The sequence below is a fragment of the Oculina patagonica genome, chromosome 2, assembly GCF_052425735.1.
Source record: "Oculina patagonica isolate OP01 chromosome 2, crgOcupat, whole genome shotgun sequence".
NCBI lineage: Eukaryota > Metazoa > Cnidaria > Anthozoa > Scleractinia > Oculinidae > Oculina > Oculina patagonica.
Window position 1 is genome coordinate 15,501,572 of NC_135759.1, and position 25,770 is coordinate 15,527,341.

Here is a 25,770-nt window from a genome sequence, read left to right on the forward strand (position 1 = left end):
ATCGTTGCTGTGGAGACCCATTCGACCACGAAGATGGCGGACGTTCATGTGGAAAGTTATGGTCACATGCGGAATAATGTCCTATCAGGAACGCCTTCTCCTTTACCTCGGCCTTATTTACCGTCCTTACCACCTGCGAAAACCAACAAACCGTCTTACTCAAGGTAAAAAAGCGTGATTTCGGCAACACTTTTTGCAAATTCCTTTATGGCGGTAAAGCGCTTGATCGCGCGCGATTCGCGTTTGTTGACAAATTCCATCAGTTGATCGCTTCTTGATAAATTATTTTCTCAGATTTCTCATCGAAGCCCCATTTTCGGCTCTGGCTGGTGTGGTTGCAGATGCACGAGATCCTCCGAAGGTAAAAATGTGCTTTCGTGAACAGATTAATTTAAAGAAGGGTGTGAAATTAATTGAATAATAAGCTATCATGGGAATTGTTTTATAAAATCGGTATCAATGAACATTGGACAACTCAACCGACAGAAAACTGATCAAAAGCGCTTACTTGTGGTTTTGCAAAGCATCTTATACTGATCGATCCACAATAACTGTATCTTCAGTGAATAATCCTCTTTTAAATTTGGCTTAGATGTATGGTATGCTCAAGCTAAATATTAAATGTTTGTGTATAAATCCGGCCTCTCAGTGGGGAATTTTAAATATTTATCATTTTTAGTTTTATAAAGTTATGGCGGAAATGTGTATATAAAAATGCCTGTTTGATGTAGAATGCTGTAAATAAACTGCTGCCAAAAAGTGCATATTTATGCCCATATTTTTCTTCTTGATAATAATTAATGAACTTAATAATTAATGAACTTATATTGTGCAAGTATCAATCAAGGATTTTCACTTGCGCATGATTCGATTATCATTGAAGGACATATTCAGCTCAAATAAATTTACAAACATTCTCAAGGCTTACGCGAGACAAACAATCAATTCAAGAACTTCATTAAATATTTTGTTGAAGATGATCTAGAAGGGATTATGGTATGTACAAGGGGGCTTAGCAAATAGTCAAAAATGTGGAGATTTCAATTGGAGTTCTTTTCAGAAATCTTTCAGGTTGTTGAAGGTTACTGGTACTTCTCTTTTCCTACAGTTTGCAATTGGAATGTTTATGCTAGTAGAAACTTAAGAAGGTCAGCTTATTTTAGGCACTGCATGGATATTTCAGATGAAATTGAAAACGTGACAATCAACATGACAATCTTGGAGATTTTAAGCAACAGTTTACATATTTTAACAATTTTTTTTTATTGGGACAAAGTTCTGACGAGTGTTTTCAGTAATCTGGATATGTATGGTAAAATAAATAATCTGTCATCTAGGGAAAAAAGTTTCTGAAACTGATCTGAATGATTGACATCAGTGGGTTATATAGACTAAATTCTTTTTGAAATTATAATTGGAATGAAATGCCTTTTTTATGTCATTAGTTTGTTAACATAAAAAAGTCACTTCTTCTTATAAGTGAAAACATTTTTTAAGCCAAATAACTTTAAAAATTCTATCATGCAAATTACTCTTGACAATAAAAACCTTTCATATCCACATGTATAAAAAATTGATGATTTTGTAGAAGTGTATTGACATAGACATAGTATACATGTACCCATATACATGTACATACATGTATACATGTATGGGAGGCATTATGGGGTCCAGATCTAGTGCCGTGGTCTGGGTTCAAGCCCTGAAGGCTGGGGATAACCCATGGCCTGATGGGCCACTTGGCTTGAACACAGACTTTACCTTACTTTACCTTACCTGGTACCCATATAGACACTCAAACTAGATGCGAGTTTTCTCTGGTAAATTAAATGATATTAAAGCATTGCAATGCAAGTAGAAACAGAGTGTCTCACTTAGCTACATGTGTCTGGAGAATATCTTGTGGTGGTAATAGAGCTTTCAGGGTACTTGGATCTTGACACTGGAAAATTTAAAGTGTTTAATGGTGATCTGGAATTTTTGCTCTGAATACTATTCCAGCCACCTTTGCTACCACGCAGTAGAAACAGGATTCAAGTTGGATGTACCAACCGATGGAGGCTACCTAACATGCTTGGCAGTGACCTGCTGGGCTCGTCTCAAGCTCTTAAGTCTGCGACAAGCTCTTATAACGACACAATTATGGCTGTTATGACTGGTAAGTACATTTAGCACAAATTAAAAGTTTGTCATTTATAATTAATGCAATTGCTTTGATATTAATTTTATTGATTTTCAGCTCCAATATGTATCGATATTTTAATTTGTTTTCATTATTCTTGTAATTAATTTACAAGAAGAACGATAACAAATCATTTCTTGGATAAGAAATGAAGTTAAATGCAATTCAACCAGCAAGGAGTGGTGCAGTCAGCTGTCTTACGTTTCAGGTGCACAGTCTGAGACCTGGGCTGTTGTATCTTTGCTGTGAATGGGTATACGGCAATGCAGTGGTGGGTTTGAGGTCAGCTTTTTACTATACCCCCCTGGGTCGATTGCCTTTACCTTAAACAGTACATGCATAAGTCAAGAATTTTATACCATAGGTCTGCAGTTTTGTTTTAAAAGAGACACGGAACATTGAGTTATGAAATCCTCACCTAAATAGCAAAAATAATGTACATAATTGATATATAGGGTATGTTACAGCAAGGACCGCGGAGACCATTTTGAAGTGGTAGGGCTAAAAATCTGGCTAAGACAAGCAAGCATTAGGGGTCACTTTTCCGCCATTTATCATGTGAAAATTCATAGCGGAGCTCCCGTGCGTGTCTTCGGAGCGCGCGAGCGGAGCATCCATAATCTGTTTTAATCGCTTTCTGCGTCGGGTTTACTTCTGCGTTTACTGCTCAGTTTTATAGTAAAATGTCTGTTTTGGAAAACTGTCGGTAACCTGTCGGTGTCCTGTCGGTAGTCTGTTGGTTACCTGTCGGCCGACAGTCGACCGACAGTCGGTTAACGGGAGCTGTTCTTCACAATTACCACTAGCTGAGCTATTCGCCTCACGTGCCCGTTTGCTCAGCCATTTATTCACTGCACATTTCACCACAGACAGTGAGAAAAGTGCTTAGCAAGTTTAATTCGGAAGCCGCCATGTTGAATCACCTGAGCATTCTGCGTGTGTTTATTGGTCAGTTGATATATCTGGCTGAGCAAGTTTCTCATGTTGCCCACACACGTTGAGGATTTTGCCTCTCGAGGCAAAAAATATCAAACACGAGAAGCCTGCTGCACACTAGAGCAACCAGCTGAGCTAAAAGCCTCGCGTGCCCGTTTGCTCAGCAGATTTCTCTCGTGTACGGACATTTTTCGTGAGAATTTTGCCTCGCGAGGCCTTGAGGAAAATATCTATCGTGTTTGATATTTTTTGCCTCGAGAGGCAAAATCCTCAACGTGTGCGGGAATGTGCAGGGAATAAAAAGATTAGTTAGTTAGTTAGGCGGTTAGCCGGGGCACCCGCCTTCCATGTAAACAGGCCCTTAAAATTATTTTGGTTTCTAATTATATAGCTGTCAGTAAATCCTATATTGTCAGCGCAGCTATTTTTCCTAAATTTCTGAGAACTGTCCAATTTGGGATTAAATTTGGATAGTTTCAATTAGGACTTTCAGGTAAAATGCACAAACTGTCCAATTTAAGAAAAATTGGACAGTTTTATCTCAGCCAATCAAATCGAAGAAAAAACAACATGTGACGGATATTAGCCAATTAACACAAAGCATAGCGTCAGCCCTGTAAACTTGTCGCATTGTCAGTCGACAATGGCGGAATTTTATAAGGCAAGTTTGCTACGTTTTTCCATTCCTTTTGAACTTTTCAGCAATAGTAACAACAAAGAGAAATTTTCTACGTTGTCAGAAGAGGAGCTAGCTACACTAAGAAGCAAAAACCAAGAGCAAAACACCTCCAATAGTACAAAACTTGGGTGAATGTAAGTGCAGCGAAGCGAAGCGAAGCAAGAATTCTGTCAGATATAATCATCGCCATGAGCTAGTTTCAATTCTTTGTCGTTTTTAGCTGAAATTCGAAAAGAAAAGACGGCGATGAAGTACAAACGAGATAGTGGAAAGGAGTATGTCAGATTCAAGAAGTTGTAAAGCTCTTCGGACACTTTGTTTACGACTTTCATCGATTAATGCAGTGTTTTCACTCACTTTGTAGCAAGCTTCGCAAACTCAGGTGAATAAAATTGCACTGTTTTGTTTAAGTTTTATTTGTGAAGACAATGCTTTGAGTGAGTTGCATGTGCTGTGTTATGCCTACTATTGTTGAATGCTTTTCCCGTTCTGGACATAATTTTATTGTTTACGCTGGATTGACTGACTACAAGCTATATAATTAATATGTAACCGGACTACATGCTTGTCCAATTTGGAAATAATTTGATTCAAAAAATTCCTCTGCCTGCCAAATTGGACTCGGCCTACGGCCTCGTCCAATTTTGGCTGCCCTCGGAATTTTTTTCATCAAATTATTTCCAAATTGGACAGCATGTAGTCCAATTACGTATACGAAGTGGACGAATTCAGGGCGAATTCTTCGAGCTTGTGCATACCGTAGACCTCTCAAGTCTCACGATTTTGTCGTGAGACTCACGGTTTTCACTTCAATCTCACGATGAGAAACAGAAATCTCACGGTAGACAGAGTAACAAGTCATTTGATTAGCACCTGGTTTTAGGACTCTTTTAGGTATTTTTGTCCGTCAGTTGATTAATCTCCCGGTTTTTACTGAAATCTCCAGATTTTTTTAACCTCAATCTCCAGATTTCTAGTGCTTTGAGGGGTTTACGGTCGTTTCGAGACAAAGTCGTTTCGAGACAAGTCGTTTCAAGACAAGTCGAGGTCAATTCACAGACCTTTCAACCTCAAAGAACCGGAAATCTGGAGATCAAGGTAAAAAAAAACCGGGAGATTAATCAACTGACGGACAAAAATAACTAAAACCAGGTGCTAATCAAGAGAAGGAGTTTTTTTCCTGTTTTAGCAACACAAAAATTAACGTTCTTTTCACGGCTTGTGTCTTCTATATATGGGTTTCGATTGTGTGTCTAGCGAACGAACTAATGAAATACCTTTGCTGGCTACGGATTTACACAGAATTGGCGCAAGACAATCGCATGCCGAATGTCGAGAACGTAGCGATTTAATAGTATGCACAAGCTTGAAGAATTCGTCCACTTCGAAACCAAAATAACCAAATGGCAACGACCGTTCTGAGAAATGGCATCGACCGTTTCAAATGGCAACGACCGTTTACGAAAGGGAAATTTGCGTCGCCGCCAGCCCCGCATGTATGCACGGATTAGGCCTAGGGACGAGGAGGTTTCCCGCCCGTAGCTAAAGAAAAGAAAGAAAAATTACAAGCAGCAAATAAAGCTAGCAGGGCAAGACAAAATGTAGACAACAGGTAAAATTACTCAGCGACACCACACTGTCAGCAAAAGATCTGAGAGGTTTATTATCCAACTGCTCGATTTTGCTTGTCTTTTTTTAAGTTAAATGTTATGATGTTTTTACTTTCTGAACGCAGTTTCGATAGATTCCGTGTGGGTAAGGTTTAGGTCATTTTATAAATATATAGCTAAATATGGAGCTCTCTGTTTAGGCTTGCCTTTATCTATATATTACATTATCCTTTTCATCCGGAGCCCTAAAATATCAACCCAACCAAAAAAGTGCTAGGGCTATAGCCCTACCAGCCCCTCTCCCTCTGCGTTCCCTGTACAGGCCAAAATAAGCTTGAGGTCATTTTTTCCAGCAACCAAGGTTATTATTTTTTTTAACCCAGGTTATTTGTTTTTAACCTTGTTTTTTTTATGCTAGGTTAATAAGTAGAAAATTAAAATTAAAACGCATCCCCTCCCTTGCTGTCTCTGAACCCCCTCTACCATTATTCCCCTTCAAGTCATCTAATTCTTTTTTTACCTTAATTTTCACTAACCCGCACTTCTAGCATTTCAATTCTTAACCTCCCAATTTGCTGTTTGACCCCTTATCCACTTTGCCACACAGGAAATGTTGGTGAACCATTTTTTTCTAAAAAAAATCTATGACTTCAATTCAAACCCTAATCTCCTAATAATAACCCTATATTATACAGTGTACCTGGGTTGAAAAAATAATCAAGGTTAAAAAAAATAACCTGAATTTAAATTTGACCTGTAACAGGGCTCAAGACTAACTTTTTTGCTAACTTATTTTCTACTAGCCACAACTTTTAAGCAAAGTTCTTCTTTTAAGGGGGGGGGGGGGGAGAGGTGAAAACAATGTCCGATAATGTTTAAACCTTTAACCGTAAAATGTTCCTTAAATCTTCACGTTTTTTTCCTTAAAAAAGTGGACTCTTTTCTTCACTATAAAAATTGTACATGTACATGCGTTTTTGTCAACAAGAATTTTGCTGAAAGCTTCACATTCTATAATGTCAACAGTTTACTTGTTAGTTATATTCTCTGAGAGGCGATTTTAATAAATGCGGTGACTTGCCACTAATGCCTGATTTTTTCACTTAGCCATTTTGGCTAGTGAAAGGCCAAAACCTTCTAGCCAAAACTGCATTTTTACTAGCCTTTGGCTAGTTGGCTACCGTTAGTCTCGAGCCCTGTGTAACATACATTGTATACATGTACACTTACAGAATTGTCAAAAATGTAACACTCAGTTCCAGAAACTTGACATTGTAATAGGTAGTCCTAAAAGTGTATTCCCAGGGGGGGGGGGATGGAGGGTTACTTGACCTATGTTTAGGTATAGGGGTGCCAATGGGGGTTTGAAACCCTGACCCTGTTTAGGACAAAATTATAAACACTAAAATACCTAACCTGTGTAGGACAACACCCCCTATTTTAAGACCCTATTTAGGACAAAGGACAACATCGACAATCATTTACGCTTTATTGTGATTGGGTCCTGTATGTGATATTCGACGCATTGGAATGCGTACACCAATCCCAGCAAATAAAAATATGCTTTTCATTGAAGCGAAAGCGAAAACAACATTAATACTCAATGACAGTCTTGCAGCCATACCCTGTCTAGGACAGGTTAAGGCCCTGTTTAGGACAGAGGAGCTTGAAATTATATGCCCTGTTCAGGGCTGGAGGAGTCAAAAACCATACCCTATCCAGTGGCATGTCCCCGTATAGGCCATATAAGTGAGTCCCCCCCCCCCTCCTGGGAGTGTAGTGTACACAACGTACATGTATGTAAATCTCCTGACACAAGAAAACACAGTGAAATCACAAAGCTTGTCGTTGAATTTCTTGTGAGACTCTTTAGTGCTACAATACAATCGTAAGGTGTAACTGAAAAATCCATGTCAATTCATGTACAGCTGCCAGTAGCTTATTCATTCTCCTGCAGGAAACATCTTTTAACAATAATTATTATTTTACCCACTTTAGCTGATTGTCCAATGACGGCTTGCAACCATGCAGACTTAGGTGGAGAAAGGTCCTACAAGAGTCCCGTGCATTCCTTGATTTCTCCCAGATTTCTGAAGTCCCAGCCAGCACTTGGTCACTCAACCAATGGAAAGGAGTTTGACCGTCGTCTTATTCAGTCGCAGCCAGCATCACATTCTGCATCTGCTAGGTTAGTCTGAACAGTGTGTTTATTTAGAAATCCCCCATCACACCAAAGCTAAGACTTGTTTAAAAGCTGTTCACATGTAATTATTAAATGCAGTTTAATTGTTTTCTTAATCAGGGCCATAGGTAGGGTTTTGCTTGGCTGGGTGCGGGCAGCTAGAGGTGGGAGCGTCCAGGGGGGTCGAGGTGTATTCTCCCATGGGAAATTTTGAAAAATCATGCTGTTGAAGTCCACATTTCCTGCATTCTGCATTCAGGCAAACCTCTGTGGCCCATAGGGGGGTGGGACGTGGGGTGTGGATGCACCCATCACATCCCCCCTGCTTATGGCCCTGCTTGTTGAAGTTGTAAAATGAAAGAAAAAGTAAGAATTTACTTGAATTGAAATCTTTAACACACTGGACAGTGGACTGAAGACTGTGGACTGCAGACTATGGACCAAGGATACAGTGCAAACTGCAGGTTGCAGTCTGCAGTCAGTCCAGACACTGATAAGTAATCTGACTGTTCCAATCTCTTCATGTATGGTTGGAATGGAAATAACTAGTTTAAAGTGTACATGTACCTCAATATAATTTACCATAAAGCATCAAATGTTATATGTGTAATTTACCATGTTGTTTTAGTCATCATTTTCTTGTTCAGCAAAAATCCATTTAGCAGCCCTCCAAATACTCTAATTTACTTAAGAGTGACTTTTACGATCGGCCGAACAAGAATTTGGTTTCGTGGCAGAAATTAAAAAGATCGATTTTCTTCGTTTTCTGCTCATTAAAATAGCTTTAAAGTAGATAAGAAACCTGATGTAGTTTGTTTCCCCTAGAGGTCTTCTAATTTTAGGAGAACAAAGAAATCGTTTTCGGTGGTCGAAGTCACAAATTTTCTACATTTTTAAACCTGAAATTAGCTATTATAAACACTCCTCGCGTTCGCTTACAAAACCGCGCAGAGAAATTTGGACACTTTCTATCAACATAAAAACTCTTTTTCTTTCGCTAGAATATAATTTCAGGGCTTTAGCGCAACTTTTCCAACTGAAAAAAATGAACTGACGAGGAATGCTTTTTTTGATAACAAAAATTTGAATGAAATAGTAATTTTCAACGGCAGCATTTAGCATGTGGTATAACAGTTAAATTTTTTTAATTCTCGCTCAAACATGCATACAGATATTCTTATTAAACATACCTGAGAATTGGCTTGGGTTATTGGAAGAATTCTCACTTATATAGAGGGCATCAAATTTGGGCAAATTTTCACAGCATAGCCGAAAACTGTGCAAACACTTCTAATTGCCAAATGCCGCGATAATGAATGTTTTAACCCCAAATGCTCGTCTTTCCTTCTTCTTGCCGAATGTTCCATTAAAAAATCCCCTTTTCAATGAAAGAGTAAGCTAAAAGGTAAAATAGCCAACCTGGATCAATTTAGGTTCATTTTAATCGGAAAACTCTTCGCCATATTTTGCCACAGGATTAGATTTGTGACTTACGTGACACAATACACGTGACATAAAACACGATATTGTGACGTAAATTGAGTCTGCGCAGTAGTGATATCAGTCACAGAAATAACGCCAAACTATTTTTGAACACCGCCAAGGCAGTTTAAAGATACAAATTGATCGTTCTGGAGTTTTGTACACACTTTTGTCAAGAGAAAAGAACCACAATAAAGGAAAATTGCTAAGGATAAAGATGCAAAAAGGATTCGCGCTTAACAGTTGCTTTGTTGTATTTTGGAGCCAAGAAATGTTTAGCTTTTAGACAAGCTATTTTGATCGATATCACAACATTTTGTGGGACTACGATGCATTGGTAAATAGGCTGCCTTCAACAACCCAAGCCAATTCTCAGGTATGTCTTAGATAAACATCTACATGTGTGTCTAAACGAGAATTGAGAAAATTTGAAGTTATACCACATATTAAATAATTCCGTTGAAAACTACTGTTTAATTCGACTTTCTAGTATCGTGAAAAGTATTCCCCACTCCTTTAATTATTTCAGTTTGAAGAGTTTTGCTTAAGCCCTGAAGTTATATTCTAGCAAATGAAAAAGAGTTTCTCTGTTAATAGAGAGCATCCAGAGTTCTCAATGTGGCTTTGTTTGTGAACGTGATGAAAGTTTACGATAGCGAATTTCGGGTTGAAAATTGTGTCAGTTTGAGGCTCTGATCACGAAAACTGACTTTTTTTTTCTCGAAATTAGAAGACTTCTGGGGGAAACAAAATACATCAGGTTTCTTATCTACCTAAAAGCTATTAATGAGCAAAAAATGAAGGAGTTATATTTTTTAATTCCTGCCGCTGCAAGCACGGTTTTTATTTCAAAGTTCTTCTTAACAACAAATACCTTACATTCTAAGTTATTTTAGTCTTTTGTTACTAATTTCTTGACAAGTCTGCCCTAAAATGAGGCCTTCCAAAATTAAGGGGGGTAGCGGTGTCGCAATGTCACCTGTTTCTGGGAACTGATGTCGCCTAGCCAACATCTGTAAATGTCGCTGTCCCTTTTCCCGCTAATGTGCTAGCTGCTGTCGTACTGTGTCGCTGTCACATTTCAGTGTCATAATGATGTCGCTTGTTGCTGCTAAAATGTTTCTGTGTGACCAGAATTCAGGGTCATGTCGCTTGTCACTTTTACCCTTTGGAAGACCTCTTAAATCACAAGTAATTCTCAATCTTTTGATATCAACATATGCTTTGTATATTTTGTTAGAAACAACAGACACAGTGGACTGTCTTCATTTCATCTTCAGCAAATTGATTACCAAAGAAATGTCATTCCACCAGCGATGAGGTCACAGACCCCAATGGAATTGTTTTTGTACAGATCACAAACTGCTGGGGTTTATAGAGTGCCAGGTATGTTGAACATGTCAGTTGTATGGTAAAAAATGCTCAATCCCTGCACCTGTAGTTGTATTTGAATTGACTACAATCCCATTCATTGAATGATACATATAATCATGTACTTATTTGATCCTTTATTTAAGGTACCGCCCTAGTAAAAATAGGCCCGGAATTCCAGTGGAATTCCAGCGGAATTCCAGGTCCGGGGAGGATTCCAGGTGGAATCCGGTGGAATTCCGGGTAAGTGGAGCCCGGAATTCCGGAGTCCGGTGGAATGCCAGGTCTGGAGTGCGGAGTCCAGTGGAATTCCGGGTAAGGGGAACCCGGAATTCCAGAGTCTGCCGCTGTCTGCAGTTTCTTGCATTTGCTCCTTGAAAGTCTGATCTTAGTAAATCCGCTCCGAAAATTAAATCGGTTTGTTAGTGTCAGTATAATCCTGGATAGTAGAAATCCTTGATATAAAGAAAATGTTTGTTTTCAAAGACATATTTCCAAACAAGCCATGAAAATTCTGCATGCTTTCACTCGGTTGGATTTTCGTGACAACACAAACTGAACGTGATCTCTGACATATGAGACGTTTTAATCTAATTGGTCAACTTTGAAAAACGTGTTAAGTTTTCCGCCTGTAATGAGACCTGAACGTTTTATACTTGACCGTTTCTTTAAGCGGGAATCGTCTCTCCTGTTTCTTCATGTAATGTGCAGTTTATATAGGTAAACTCCTTCCTTTCTGCTGCCGGAAAAAAAGATTCTCTGCAGCGTTGTAAACAATGTAATTACCTGCCGTCTTTACATCGGAGTGGAATGCGTAGCAACGCCGTGTCCGTCCTGAAATGTTTCGATGTTTGAAACAGTTGTTCGCGTGAATGAAGTGGTCTCGTCAGCAATTGTGTTCAGCTATAAATTATTTCATTTCCTCAAGAAATGAAACAAGGCAACGATAGATCTTTGCATCGGTTTGTGGAATGCGAAGCGACGCCGTCTCTTTGTGCTGAAATGTTTCGATTTTTGAAACACTGTTGTATGCGTGAAATGAAGTGGTCTCATCAGCATCTATACTGTGCATGTTCAGCAATAATTTTATTACCACAAGAAATGAAACAACCTACGATCGATCAACTGAGAGGTAAGCACTTTTAAACAGTTTGTGTGCATGCATGAATACAAATTAAATTAACACGGCGATTACAATCGCGAACGAAAGCAGTTGGTCATGCGATCAAAGACATTGAATATCGCATCGTTTTATTATTTGATCTTTTTAATTCGCATGTTAACCACAACCAAGAATAAGTGTATCTATCTTTCAACTTTCTATCTCAAGTTAGATTCACTTAATATGTACATGTTACTGTAGAGTTATAAGAATAGTTGTTAGTAAATAAAAAGGTTGAAAGTTACATGTTGTGCATGTTTGTTTTTGATTTAAAATTTTTCTTTCGTTGCATCCATTTCACCGTGTGCAAAATATTCTTTGCATTTATAAGTACATTGAGAGTATAGAGTAAACATTGTAAGGCTGCTTTTCTATTAAAAAAAATCCATGTTTTCACTGCTCCAGTTCAAACAAGAAAATCAGTAGTGCTACTAGCTAATTCCGGCGGTATTCCGGCAAAACTCCAGTCGGAAAAGCTTCGACCCAAAATTCCGCTGGAATTCCGTCCGGACTATAGTACAGAATTCCGGCGGAATACCGGGCTGAATTTTCACTGGAATTCCAGCTGGAAAAGTCTGGAATTCCGGCGGAATGCCGGCAATAATTCCGGTGGAATTCCGGCCGGAATTATCACAGAATTCCAGCTGGAATATTCCGGAATTCCGGCGGAATACCAGCGGAATGCCGGCAATAATTCCGTTGGATTCCACCTGGAATCCACCCGGATTCCGCCTGGAATTCCAGGCAAGTCCGGGCTGGAATTCCGGCGGGATTCCACCGGAATTCCGGGTCTTTTTTTACTAGGGCGGTAATTGGGAAATTTCATTGGCAAGTTTTTGTCCTCAGACAAAAGTTATTATTTTTAGTAGTATTTCATGAAATAATGTTTAATTTATCAAAATATGTACATGTTGTACTGGTAATTAACTTATGAACTTGCTTGTATGCACCCATTCTCCTGGTTGCTCTTGTGATCAACACTTGCTCGGTCAGTTTAAAACATAATAATTATGTTTTAAACTGTCTTTTTGTTTATTACTCATCAAAACGGCGCCGCCAGCAAAAAGCACTGTTTTTGAATGCCTTAATTCTCGAAAATGAAGAAACATCCAGCAAAAAATACAGGACATTGCATTTGTTTTACACATGAAAACAAGTCTACCTGCGAAGTTTGAAGTTGTTTTGACGATGTTGAATTTTAGCCAAAAATCGCTACCCCCCTTTTTGCACCGAACCCTTCAATTATACCGAGTATGTACAGTTTTGTATTTTCTGTGCATGCAGATACACTACCTTGACGGCCTTGTGGATGAAGATCCACTGATACAATTTCTTTGCATTTAAAGTGGACAGGTCTCTGTGCATGATTGCAGACATCGTATTAATAATTATTGATTAAACTTAATATTACATGTAGGAGTATAATTTTTATTATTTAGTAACTAAAAGTCTTCAGTTGGTAATTAACAATTTTTATTAATAAAAATTATTTTGATTTATGTGCAAGGCTAAAAAAAACGTTTTCGATGACTTGTTGTCATCATCATGGTCTGAAAACTGATGATAACACCACTTTGAAAACATTTAGGGTTTTTTAGCCTTGTTTAAAAATCATTTTAAATTTATTTTTATCTTTTCAACGTATTATGTCAATGTGTGTTTCCAGAAAATATCCAATACTCTTCCCACAAAAGGGATTGGAAATGTCTGGGAGTAAGAGGGTTCTCAAAAGCTAAAACCTTAAAGAAATTATTAGGAAGCCTATTTGGAATTTCCAGAGGGGTGGGGGTCTTACGGAAAATTCCTTCCGTGGGGGAGGTATATATGGAACTACACAATAATTATTTTGCACTGCTGTGAATAATAAAAAATTTCATTTAGTAATACACGCATTTAATAATTTTACTTTTTATAGATGTAATAGTTCATGCTTTGGATACAACATGGGAACTTCATAAGCCGTTTCTTCAAAAATCCTCCTTGTTGAGTTCACTGCTGAAGAGAGCAGAGATGACGGGTATGAGAAACATAGAGGAGGAAGGGGAGGATGATGTACCCAAGCCTGGAGAAACAGGTAAATTTTGGAGAGATCATGACAAAAATCCAGGTCATTTTTTTTTTATTCATTTGACTGAATTTACTTGGGGTGGTGATGCGAACATCTATAAAAAGAATTCCAGAATCGCTTTTTTAACTGTGTTTCAGCTGTCCTAAAAAGTGGGATTTCACTTCCAGTTGGATCAAAATCAGTGCACAGTGGGGACCTGGGGCTAGTTGAGGCATGATGTCAAAACCAGAACCAACAAGTCCTTGAATACATTCCTGAGCTTGTTCTAGTTTTGACATCATGGTTCAACTAGCCCTAGGTCTCCACTGTGTGTGGTTTTAGACCCAGCCAGAAGTCACTAAAATTTCATGTTTTTGAACAGCTAAAAATTATGTGGTAAATGTTGATAAAAGTGATTTCGGAATTCTTTTTTGATATACGTGTACACATCAGCACCAGGAGAGCAGGGCAATCTGGCTGAACAAGCTTTAGTTAGAAAAAGACAGTCAGTAAATAAAGTTGCAATAACAATTTTAAGATTATTGTATAGGACCTAGTTGTTTGCTAAAATGATAGAAAATTTCCAAATTCTTGGCAGCTTTTCTGCTGCTTTTGTCTGTGAGAGCAAAATGATAACTGTAAATAATAATTATTAAAGATGAGGCAGACTTACTAGACTTGTTCTGGTCCCTAACGGATGTAACTGAAAGTAGTTTATGTAAGCCTAGTAGAGAAAGGTCGACTTTCGTTCACAGTGTTGGTGGTAAGAGTGGCAAACTATATAGAAATTCTAATAATTGTGTCTGGGATGCTACTTAATCAGGCCTAATTTTAATTTCATTTGTTTTTGTTTTCCTGATTGAAGGTGAATCTAATTTAGATGCCTTGAAAACAGCAGCCAGCTCTGGAAACCTGGATCTCTCGGCTGTAACATCTGACATGTCAGTTGGCAGAAGAAGATCAAGTGTTGAGTGGTACAAGAACCAGTTAACATTTAAACTGAGAATCAGAGATCCACTTATTACCAAACAAAGTGAGTACTGACAATATTTATTCTGAAGAACTCACAGATCTGTACATGTACTAGATGTTATGGCTCTTTATACTGTGTGCAAGGGTCATTATGACACATGATGTTACATCTAAAAAATTTATTGAATAACAAATTATTGCTTGCAGCAGGGTAATGTATATATTGTAGTTAAATTTTACCCCTTGCCTGCTACAATTTGGTATTTTTCTTTGTTCTGGTGTATGCTTATATATGATAATGCATAAAACTGAGGAAAATACCAGGTTGTACTAAGGGTAAAATTGAAACACAGCAATGAACATTACTGATATTACCCAGTAACATAGGCCTGCAATGCGTGCAAAGGAGTGCAGGTACAGTCATATCCCAGTGCAGGCATTGCATGCCATGTAATGCTGGGTACTTATGTACTGTTGTAACTGCAACATCATGTTTACAACCAACATAACTGCACTTTATAATTATATGATTTAAAGTAAGGCATGTGTATCTTGTTGTTTTCTTTTGCAGCTTTTGCTCTTGCTCTCTCTGCACTGTATGAGAGTGAGAGTGAAATGAGTGTGAGTGAGGCTGATGTAGTTGGTGTCTTGGCTGCTGCCAGCTTCTTAGGATTCACATCTTTGGAAAAACTGTGAGTTGAAGCTTATGTAGGGCCACGTGTACGCAGTCATGTACATACTACTTAATCTTATGCAATTTTTTTTTTGAATGACGTGCGGTGAAATGCATCCAACAAGTGACTTGATTTTTCAGTATACATATGTATGAGCCTTTACGCAAGTGTGTAGTATAAAATAAAAATCAAGTCACAAAAAAGTCAATCCCATGTCGCTCTCATGCAAATAACAAGTACTGGACGGAGTACATCTTCGACTGAATACACTGGAAACTTGTGGAGGTTTTAACATTAACATATCCAGTTCGGATTCCTCTGTCTACGATGGGTGCCAAAAGTGTTGAGACACTTGTCACTTTTTGAGTGTCTTAGACAAATTTTACCCCTTTCCCCTTTAATATTACCCACTCCCCTTGAAACAATGTACAGTTGGATTTGCTATCTGCAAGACTTGGCTCGTTTGTGTACAACATTGAAATGGGGAGGAAGAGTGGTTGATCACAGGCTGCACTCGATTTAACTTGAAGTGGAAAAATGGGAATGTTTAAATTAGTATTCATTTTAACCAACTGTCTCAAGGACTTTTGGCACTCATTGTAGTACCAGGTTTGTCCAAAGTTTTAAACTAAGGGAGGTGGAACCATTCACTTTGAACATGAGCTGAGCTAAATGATATGTAAAACAGGAAAACAGAGTACGAAACCAACTGCAGTTCTGTAAAATGTATGTAAAATAGGCCACTAGCTAAGAATTGGTAATTTCTTTGTCAATAAATATAATATTAAAAGTAGCACAAATAATTAACAAAAGTTTGAAAATAATGTTTTTTAGATGTGCAGATGTTATGTTGAGATCCATTGCTGCTTGGTCTGTCTGTGCATTTCACGCCTCAGCTTCAAAGGTAGTCATAAGTGACTTATCATAATGTACAACACTGAAGGGAGCTTCCTTTAAATCACAGATGGGACAACTTGATATAATAAACATAATTGTTTATGGAATCAGGGTGGAGCGAAATTAAATTTTCCAGCTTGCCCTTTGGGCAAGATGTAGCCAGGATATACTAGCCCAAAAGTCATTTTTACTAGCCCCCCCCCCCCCAAATTCTTGTAAGCACAATGCTTATGATGCTTCACTTGCTTGTAACCTTTGGAGATGCTAATTCAACTACTTTTGTCTGTTTGTCATTTTATTGAAATTTTTTCCATGTATTTTTTTTTATGAAAGATTAATTTATTTAGACATATTTTTCATTCATTCTCATGTTTCTTCTAGTATAAACAAAGTTCTGTTGTGGATGCATGTGAGAGATGGCTAGAACTCAATTTAGTACCACAGGTAAGTATTAGTTCTTAGACAGGTTGATTAAAGATTCTGAATAATTTAAGTAATAATAATAATAATAATAAAGATATTTTAGCAGGGAGCCCACGTCACAAAAAGGTGGTTTTCAGTGGGGCCCTGCAAAAAATAAATAACAAATATGATAAAAATGGTTAAAAAGTGAATATTAAAAATAGAAGATGTAAAAAGTTAAATTTTAAAAAATGAATATAAGGAATTAAAAAACTTATCAAATACTTCTAATATGTCTTTTAAAAGTTAAAATGTCAAATGAATATCTTCACTTACATATATGTGTTGACAAAAAATTTTTTTTACTCATTCAACTCCCTTATGTATAAATTGTACCATCTTTCATACAATCATGTACATGTTATTTTTTGTTACCTCGCATAATTTGGTCATAAAAGCGATTTTCATCTGAGTGTCAAAAGTTACTCATGTTAGTTTTAGAACTTAACTACTGTTAGTGGTGGTTTTAAAAAAACTCACACCACTTTCGTTCACAGTTTATAAAGCCTATCAGATGCTATCTGACAGGCGTTTAGTCCTCTTTTACTTCTGTTCTATGTAATGGTAATACAGCTGTACATGCTAGTGGAACTATACTCAGTCCTTGTGATTCTTTATGAGTCTGTGGCTCCCTTGCCATCTCATTTATTAGCCGTTTAACAAGAATTTTACAATAGTTTTTCTTGCCTTCAGCTGAGAGAAGATCTCATAATAATAGTTCGCTGAAAAGTAGCATAAAGACAGGATCTCATTCTGATTGCTTGTCAAAAATAGTCAAAAATTTGATGACCCATTAAGAATGAAATTCTGTGTGTTTTTTTTGGCAGCTCTCAGTTCAAATATTCTTGAGTCATTTGCCACAAGACCTGCTAGAAAAGTGCTTGAAATCAACCAAGTAAGTAAGCTATTAACTTTCTTGTACTGTATGTGACCGCTATAAAAACACTTACAATAGCGAGCCCTTTTTTGCTTCAATAAGGGGGCTGGGGAACTTTCGTCCCTTTGGGTCTTGTTCAGTAATAAGGGGGGTTAGGGAGGGCTGTTTCCCTACTCTAGATCTATCACTGAACTTCTGGTGGGTGACAAAGCTTTGTGATAGTTAAGACTTTCAGAGCCACTATAAAATTAGTTTACTTCAACTACTTGCAAAGTAAAGTTTTCTTCACTTTTTTTCTCCGCTGCTGTAGGCTTTTCACGTGGAGTGAGTATTCGCTGTATAAAATGCTGGCATATTGGATATTTCTGCAGCAGCATCCAAACTTACAGGTATACTGTTGTGATCGTCTTTGTTTTCATAAAGGAATACTGTGCTACCTTCGACACTACCCGTTTTCTAAGTTGCTGTAAATTTGAATGTTTGAGGCTCTGTGAAACTCTTGCACCGCTTCAATACTTTTAATTAAACTGTAAACCAAAATGTTTACACTTTCCAAACCTTTTTCGCAACAGTAGCCTGTCAATTAAAATAGTTTAAATTGTGAACTGTTTAAGTGTTTTTGAAATAAATATTAGCTAACTTAACCTACTCTGTAAATCCGAGAGGAAATAAAGTTAATGTATGTATGTACCAGCAGTTCTTTGCTGCTAATAGTTGTACATTTTTTTCATCTTTTTTTGTTTCAACAGTTGATGCCTTCATGGGGAACTGTGGTTACTTGGTTTATGAGGTAAAAATAAGTACGAATGATTGACAACTAGGTTAAGACCAAGCAAGACGAGTTCTTCTTTTTTGTGCGAGCGTTTCACTTCTACTAGGTTTTAGTGATTCATTTGTTGCAATAACCTCCACCTTTTTATCTTAAGTTGCAAGAGGCAGTGTATCTTGACAATATCTTCTTTTCTTTCCTATAAGCTTACCGAAGAACACGTCATTCCTTGAGAGGGAAGAGGTAAGAATCTCTTTTCAAGGTGCCAGAGTATCACGTGTATGCTTTTCTACTCTTGTAATGAATGGATATTTTGGTACAACCGTCCCGTGGTCCGGTTGCATAAAGCAACTTAAGATTAAGTGGGTTTTTCTGCAACTGCCCCCTGCGTTCCGGTGGATAATTTCGCCGCGTCGTGGTTTTTCCTGTACTCTTTAGTCCGCCGTTGCCTGATTCATTCATAATAGCACGGGAGAAAATCTTCCGGAACACAGGGAATGGTTGCAGAAAATCCCACCTAATCTCAAGTTTCTTTATGCAACCGGGCCCAGGGTTCTATTCCAGCAGGCCTATTAGACAATCAAGCATTTTTTTAAGGGGGAGGGGTAGTTATGCAATGCTTCGGCGGTCCCGATTGTCAGCGAAGAAAGGAAAAATTGTTTGATTTTACCACGTCCAATTACGCCTTTACAAATCTGGACAGGTAGAAACCTAAATCCTCTGGAACACCAAGATACCATTCCTTACCCAGTTTTTCCTTTACTTTTTTTTCAGGGTCACGGTTATGTGAATTTATTCAGGGCTGTCAGACTGGGTGGAATCACAGACAGTAAGTTTATTGTACACTAATAATAATATTAGAAACTGTCTTATTGCACTGAATTCTAGAGGCTATCAGGACGTGTTTAATCAAAGAAACATCTTCGTAAAGTACAGTTGGCGTCGAATTATTTATTTCATCCTGGTATTTTGGTACTTGATTTTCATTGTGTGGGTTGAAACTAAAGAAAACTAATCCTTACCATTCAGAGATGAAACTGATCAGATGTAGGACCTAGCAACCGTCCCAGTTTCGGTTTTTTACTCAGAAAATATTTATGCACTTCACTTTCAGTAAATGGTCTGTGGGAAAAGTCATTTCAGGTCGATAAGTACAACGTATAGTCGAGTTGAGCAAGACAGAAAGCTGATAATTCTGTGTTGATTTCTTTAGGTTCACAGCTTGATGAAGTGCAAAAGATGAACCTAGTACCACAGTCTTGGCTACTGCGAATTTACAGTCTACATTATCACGCGGTAGGTCAACTGCCCTGGGGAAGGGGCTTCTTCCTATAGTAGACTATACGGGGAACCTCCGCCTAAATAGGGGGCCTTTTCGACTGGAGGTAAATAAAAGGGTAGGGGTTTCAAGAGTCGAAGCGTAAAAAAGGTTAGGGAATGCTGGCATTTAGGTCCTTTATAGAAAGGCTTTATAAATATCTCGAACAGTCGCACCTAGTGGCTGATTCACCTAGTAAGTATTTAATGGGTCACATTTTAGTGAAAACTAAAGAAGAAGGTTGCAATCTTTCTACTGTAGTTATGTGAAAGGGGTAACCATTTTCTATGGAATGTTGTAGGAAAGGGTTACTTTTTCTGTCAAGAAATAAATTAATGGTATATATACTAGTTATGCAACGCTTTCGAGTGGTATACTATGGAATATCCCACGAGTCACTTGTATTTTCTCGGTATACACACGAGCCTTTAGGCGAGTGTGTATACGAAGAAAATACAAGTGACAAGTGGGATATTCCATAGTATACCACGAGAAAGTGTTGTGTAACTATTTTATACCATGCCATAGAAAATACGCTTACTAAATTTCATCGAGAATAAGATCGCAGCGCACGATGGGAAGGTTGGGTTGAATACCATCGAATATACAACGGCTTTCCTGTATTCTGATTGGCTGTATTTTCTATGGCATGGTATAAAAAAGGGTAAGGGTTTGGACCTCGGGGTGGACCTTCCCGTATGAAACTTTGTTGAGCTTGTGTTTTTACCGCTGTACCCCAATCAGCAAAACACTCCGTACCACATGTATGGTTTCGAAGTTAAACTCCTGAATTCTTGGTGCATTTAGCCAATACAAAAAATCATGGTTTTTTTTTAAATTGCGGTGTTCTTCATCGGCGTAAAAATACCGTTAACAGACAGTACCTCTTCGCCATTAGCACGCGCTCGCATTGTCACAATGTAAGAATAGGGAACGCGCCACCAGAGGAGCGATTTGTATTAACGCAGATTTAAATAAATTACTCTCGCGTACATCTGAACAAAAGCATTGATGTTCCGTTTCGGGAATAATCACTATTTAATATTCTCTCTCCGATTCTACATTAAATATGTACACAATATGTATGTGTATATGCTTTAGCTGATCCGTCTTTCGTGTGTACGTGTAGCTGCAGTCTAACTGTTGTTGTTTATTTTGCAGTTGCAAGGGGGAGGCGACATGTCTTTAATGACAAGATTTGAACACGGAGCTATACGTAAAGGCTTCATTTTAGAGGAGGTTAGTGTGAGAGTGTTGTTTTCACGAAATGGGCGCAGTAGAGCGGTTTTCACTCGAGTATCAAAAGTAATCGCACTTGCTTTGGTTTGCATAACTAAGTTCATTTTCTAACCTTGACGTTTTTTTCTTTTAGCATTTGAAGTACCACTCAGAAATTATGTCTCTTCACGGATTTCATTTTGAAGTTAAAGCAGGCAGGGACGAAGTCGACTCAAAATACTCCTTCTTCCTCCAGGTTAGTGTTGTTACATTTCTTATGTTTTTACTGCGAGGGAAAGTCAGAGGAAATCATTTTCTTTCGCTTTGTCAGGAAAAAAAAGCAGTATTTTTTACGAGCTATTAAGACTTTTGGTTGGGCGTGGTGACGTTTTGAACTAAGGAAGTTCGGTGTTTAAGCCGGGTTTTAAAGATCATTATAGCTATTGTCACTCGAGTGTCGAAAGTAACTCGCATTTGCTTTGGTTTTGCATTACTACGCTTTGTTGTTGGTTTAAAAAAACCAACTCGCGCCATTTTCTCAACCCATCAGAAGCAAAACCAAAGCTAATCGTGGCTCTCTTCCACACGTTTTCCCGCGTTTCATGTAAGCTTCATGTGTTTGCTTCAGGTTTTGATTAGATCACTTGATTGTCTGTGCCCTTTGTAAATGACCAGAGTGATTACTTTGTTTTTGGTTTTACGACACTGAATCGAAAATTGCTCTACTTATACTAGTTCTATCTAGTTTTATTGCTTGTCACATTCACATCATTTTATTACCTTTTGTAGAGATTAAAGCCAAATGATCCAGTGTTGTCATTCAGAGCTTGTGAACGTCATACATTCTCCATGCGTAACGACAGAGAGGTAAGGGCTAGAGACGTGCAGTGCGCCTCCATGCTTAAGGTCATTGCCCTGAAATAGAACTGAACACAATTTTTTAACCAAACTTCGCCTATTGGTTTATTACTTTAAGGGAACTTATATTTTGAAATATAAAAAAGGAGGTCACCAGATTCGTTTAGGAGCAGGAAGACCTTGTATATTCCATATAATTTCTTTAAAATTCCTCTGCGAGTACTAGCAAAGTACACGTTTTTAGCGATAATTTATTTTTCAAACACAAGAATTGATCTGTTTTCATTTTACAGAAAGAATTTGATCGCTACACCCAAAATATGAAAAAAAGATTGATAGGTCACCAGACTCGTTTACGAGAAAGCGACAATTTACTTCTCTCGCGGACTAAGCCACATAGAAAAAAGCCGCCATTTTGTTTATGTGCACGCGCTCGCGCGCGCTTATTACGCGTAAAATTCTGCGCAGTAAGGATGCGCAATGCAATACAGGGCAATGACCTTAAATCCGCGGAGCAGTAATTTCCTTTGTTTGCGCTCTTTTCCTGGGTATTTCACGATCGCAAACATGAATACCGGTCAGGTATTGCTCTTTTGCTACAAAAAAACGTACGTTTGCTTCAGTTACACAGGAATGGTTTTCTTGCAGTTTGTCTTGCGTCTACGAATAACTAAGCGCCAGAATTAAGGTCTGGTTGGGCGCGCCTCTCGTGTAAAAAAAAAATAGAACTTAAGTATTTTGTGTCGCATTTTGACGCATAACTGCCACATCTTAAATTGGGTACATCCGCAAGTAGTCAGCCTTTTTCGTGACAGTGATCAACATCTTCCCAATTATCAGATCAAACACAAAAGTCTACAGCGAAGATTCAACTTTATGGACTTTTCATTTACTAAACGTTTTAGTAAACTGAGTTGTTTTAGTTAGTTCCTGACAGAATGATGTACCTCATTTCGTGACAACAGACGGTTGCTTTATTTTCAGGTGCGGTATTGCATTCGAGTTCAGTGGTCGGATTGCGGTGTAAATAAAGTGTTTTCAACAGGTCAGTCACTGACGTAGAGACTTTTGCGCTGACTATGCCGTTTTAAATTGCGTTCTTCCGGCGCTGAATTGCTTCATGCACTAACTGTTCAGATTAGTCTCCTTTACTAGAGATTTTTTTTCGCCTCCATCGGTTGTAGTTTGGTCTCCACGAAGCTCGCGGCCTTCATTAGAGCATGGTAACGTGACATTTGTTGATGGCGGCAAACTGACGTTAATTTTTTGGAATGTTTTTTTTTTTTTTTCAAATTCAGTGGATAGTACGATTTGGAAGGTCCTTAGGTACTTCAACGCAAATTAACCGGAAAAACAAAAAGGGGAAAAAACTATTCTTTAGTCTTCCCCCTCCTCCCAACTTCTTGAAATAGCATTACACGAGGAAATCGTTTTGCAAAAATCTTCTAATTAATCTTCGGAACTGAGTTATAATGGTCATATTATTTTGTCTTCATGGAGGGAGTTTAAATTATTGGTCTTTCTTTTTGCATAATATTTCCTCAGGAATTCTTTGCCAGAGTTTTGGCTTTTCAGGCAAAACAAGACAATCAGAGGTAAGCCATGAACCTGAGCAGCCAGTGTGTTTATAGTCTTATACATAAAACAATTGCCGCTATAGTTTGTTAAATGCTCTTAGATCAGTTGAGTTCAAACGTGTTCTTGTTTGAAAATGAGAAAAAATAATAAACAACTTGAAAAATTTTGAAGCCAGAATATTCGTTGGAGAGAGGCAGTCAATGAAACAGTCCCAGCGTTTGGCCTTTTTGTGAGCACCTCGTTTTAACGACCTGCCGAGCGCGGTAGAATAGACAAGAAACTGCATGAAATATCCGCCAGAGTACTACCCTACTTGCTAGTGTTCCGTGCCATAAGTCATTGGAATATCCCCCATTTCCCCAGGTCCACTGTTTCAGTGAAAGCGCAAAGCACTACTTTTTTGCAAACAAAATCGAAAGGTAGGAGGCAAAGGGAAAAAAATAAACAGAGAACGACTGAGATTGTAGCACTTTAGACTCAAGCTTTTATATTAAAATGCTCGACGCAGTAAATGAAACACGATAGATGATATGTTTAGCGGCAGCAGAAACAGCAACAACAACAACACCAGCAACAGCAATAAAAACAACAGTAACAGGAATAACAAACAACACAACAACAAAAACAACAATAAGAGTACATGTATACAGAAGTGATACTTCTAGAAAAAAATAGTCAACTCATTCTCGCAGCCATTATTTTGGTCGTCACACAAAAGTCACTGAGGAGGAGCATTACGTGACGTCAAGACAACTGAAAAGAGGACAAATATTATAACGTTGCCATATGTTTTTTTCTTCAGGTTGTATCAGTTGAAGATGTGTGTATGCCACTCTATGTGACAGTATCATTAATGTTCCCGCCTTCTTAAAAATTGACTCCGGAGTGAATCATTTGTAAGATATACATTGTATAGATAGAATATTGCACTTCTGTGGAGTGTGTTTTATACAGCTGTAAATAGTGAACATAAGAGTTACGAGTGAAAATTATTATGCTCTCTGGCTTTTGAGAATAAAGGTCTGCAACAGTTTTTTGTAAACTTGATTCTGCGCGTTATTGTTTGCGGAGAGATTTGCGCAGTGAGTTTAATTCACATGCACTCGCGGTCCTTTGTGAAGGGCTTTCACTATGATTTTTTTCTCTTTATTAAATACCGGAAATTCAAGCAATTTCCAGGACTACAACGATGCGACAAAAACTTGGCAACAACGAAGGGGATGAATTTAAATTGTTAGAGCTTGTTATGTGCCCTTTTTAATGACCGCCAAAATTCTATATGCTAATCCCAGCTTCAGACCTAAAGTTTTAAATCACGTTTTAGTTTATCCGGCTAAAATAAATGATGCAGTAAACCTAAATCGGTTGGATTGTATTTTCCCAGAATTCTGCGGAATTCAGATGTCATGACATACAACATTATTCTCTGTTCTCATGCCACTATAAGAGCACGCCACCGGGAGTGTCGAGTTATGTGTCAACCAATTCCAAGCGAGATCATGCCCCCCGGGGGAAACCCTCGGGCATTCGACTTTTTTTTTTAAAATGTCTGATCAAAATTTCCCACTATGTGGGCCAGTTTACACGATCAAATGTCCCTCCGTTGTAAAAAAAAAAAAATAAATAATAAATTAGAGAGGAAGCCACATCAGCGAGCTGGTGCGGGTCCTGCCGGGGAATGGAATGGAGGGCAGGAGGGAGGAAAACCGGAGGCCCGGAGAAAACCCGGAGGGCGAGAACCAACAACAAACTCAACCCACAATGGCACCGGGCCGGAACGAACCCGGGCCATGGTGGGAGGCGAGCGCCCACCACGCGCCATCCCGCCCCCAAGGAGCAGGTTGTGGCTGAAGTGTTCTTGTGAGTTGGGTTTTCTCGTTTAAACTAGGTCTTAACGGACACTTGTGCCTTACAAATCGTTTAAAATCGTTTAAATTTGATAGGAAAAGATACGTTGAACCTACTTTCATAAACGTAACCGAATACTTTCTTCAAGCGCTTGAAGTCGCTAGCGTTTTACAGTTTGACACATTTCGGGCTTCTGTTCGATCAAATTCCCCACTATCTGGACCTCGGTAGCGGTCAAATGCCCGGGGGTTGCCTCCCCGGCGGGGAGGACTGGTACTTCATTATCGACTATCCACTGCCTTTTTTAACATAAAGAACATGAAAAAGGGCAAAAAGAAAAGAAAACTCCGAGCGCCCCACCCGCTAGCGCTTTCCGTTTTGCGCCGGCGCTGGCGTCTCTCGCGATTCTTTTCATTCCTGCGTTCAACGATGGAAGAAACCATCGAGGTATTGCTATCTTATATAGCATTAATTGACAACCGCTGACGGTGTCCAGTTTGCAGTTTATTTCGACTCCAGTTGCATGCATGAAAAAACCGCAGGGACCTTTCAAGTCCTTTCAAGAGAATTGGCTTGACCTAATGAAGTGTTTTCAGAAGTGCATACACGCAATCAAGCAAGATAAATTGGATTTCAATATACCGACTG

General features: G+C 38.5%; 1 protein-coding gene across 1 annotated transcript; it reads left to right on the forward strand.

Annotated features, from left to right (window-relative positions):
- Nucleotides 1-24,321, forward strand: LOC144643186 (BTB/POZ domain-containing protein 16-like). The gene is made up of 22 exons (XM_078502360.1): nt 1-164; nt 295-361; nt 2,002-2,158; nt 7,406-7,595; nt 10,312-10,457; nt 13,520-13,678; nt 14,517-14,684; nt 15,195-15,315; nt 16,132-16,201; nt 16,576-16,638; nt 17,484-17,551; nt 17,844-17,922; nt 18,283-18,323; nt 18,509-18,545; nt 19,077-19,131; nt 19,516-19,598; nt 20,782-20,859; nt 20,993-21,094; nt 21,628-21,705; nt 22,681-22,741; nt 23,242-23,291; nt 24,077-24,321. The coding sequence occupies exons 1-22, from the start codon at nt 34-36 to the stop codon at nt 24,143-24,145; spliced, it is 2,073 nt and encodes a 690-aa protein (XP_078358486.1). The 5' UTR covers nt 1-33; the 3' UTR covers nt 24,146-24,321.
- The last annotated feature ends 1,449 nt before the right edge of the window (nt 24,322-25,770 follow it).

What these genes read in the sequence shown, in the direction of transcription:
- LOC144643186 (XM_078502360.1), top strand. Translation starts at nt 34, where the DNA reads ATGGCGGACGTTCATGTGGAAAGTTATGGTCACATGCGGAATAATGTC. An exon ending in AACTCAATTTAGTACCACAG is followed by an intron (nt 16,639 to 17,483) that starts GTAAGTATTAGT and finishes TTTTTTTGGCAG; the next exon opens with CTCTCAGTTCAAATATTCTT. An exon ending in CATTCCTTGAGAGGGAAGAG is followed by an intron (nt 18,546 to 19,076) that starts GTAAGAATCTCT and finishes CTTTTTTTTCAG; the next exon opens with GGTCACGGTTATGTGAATTT.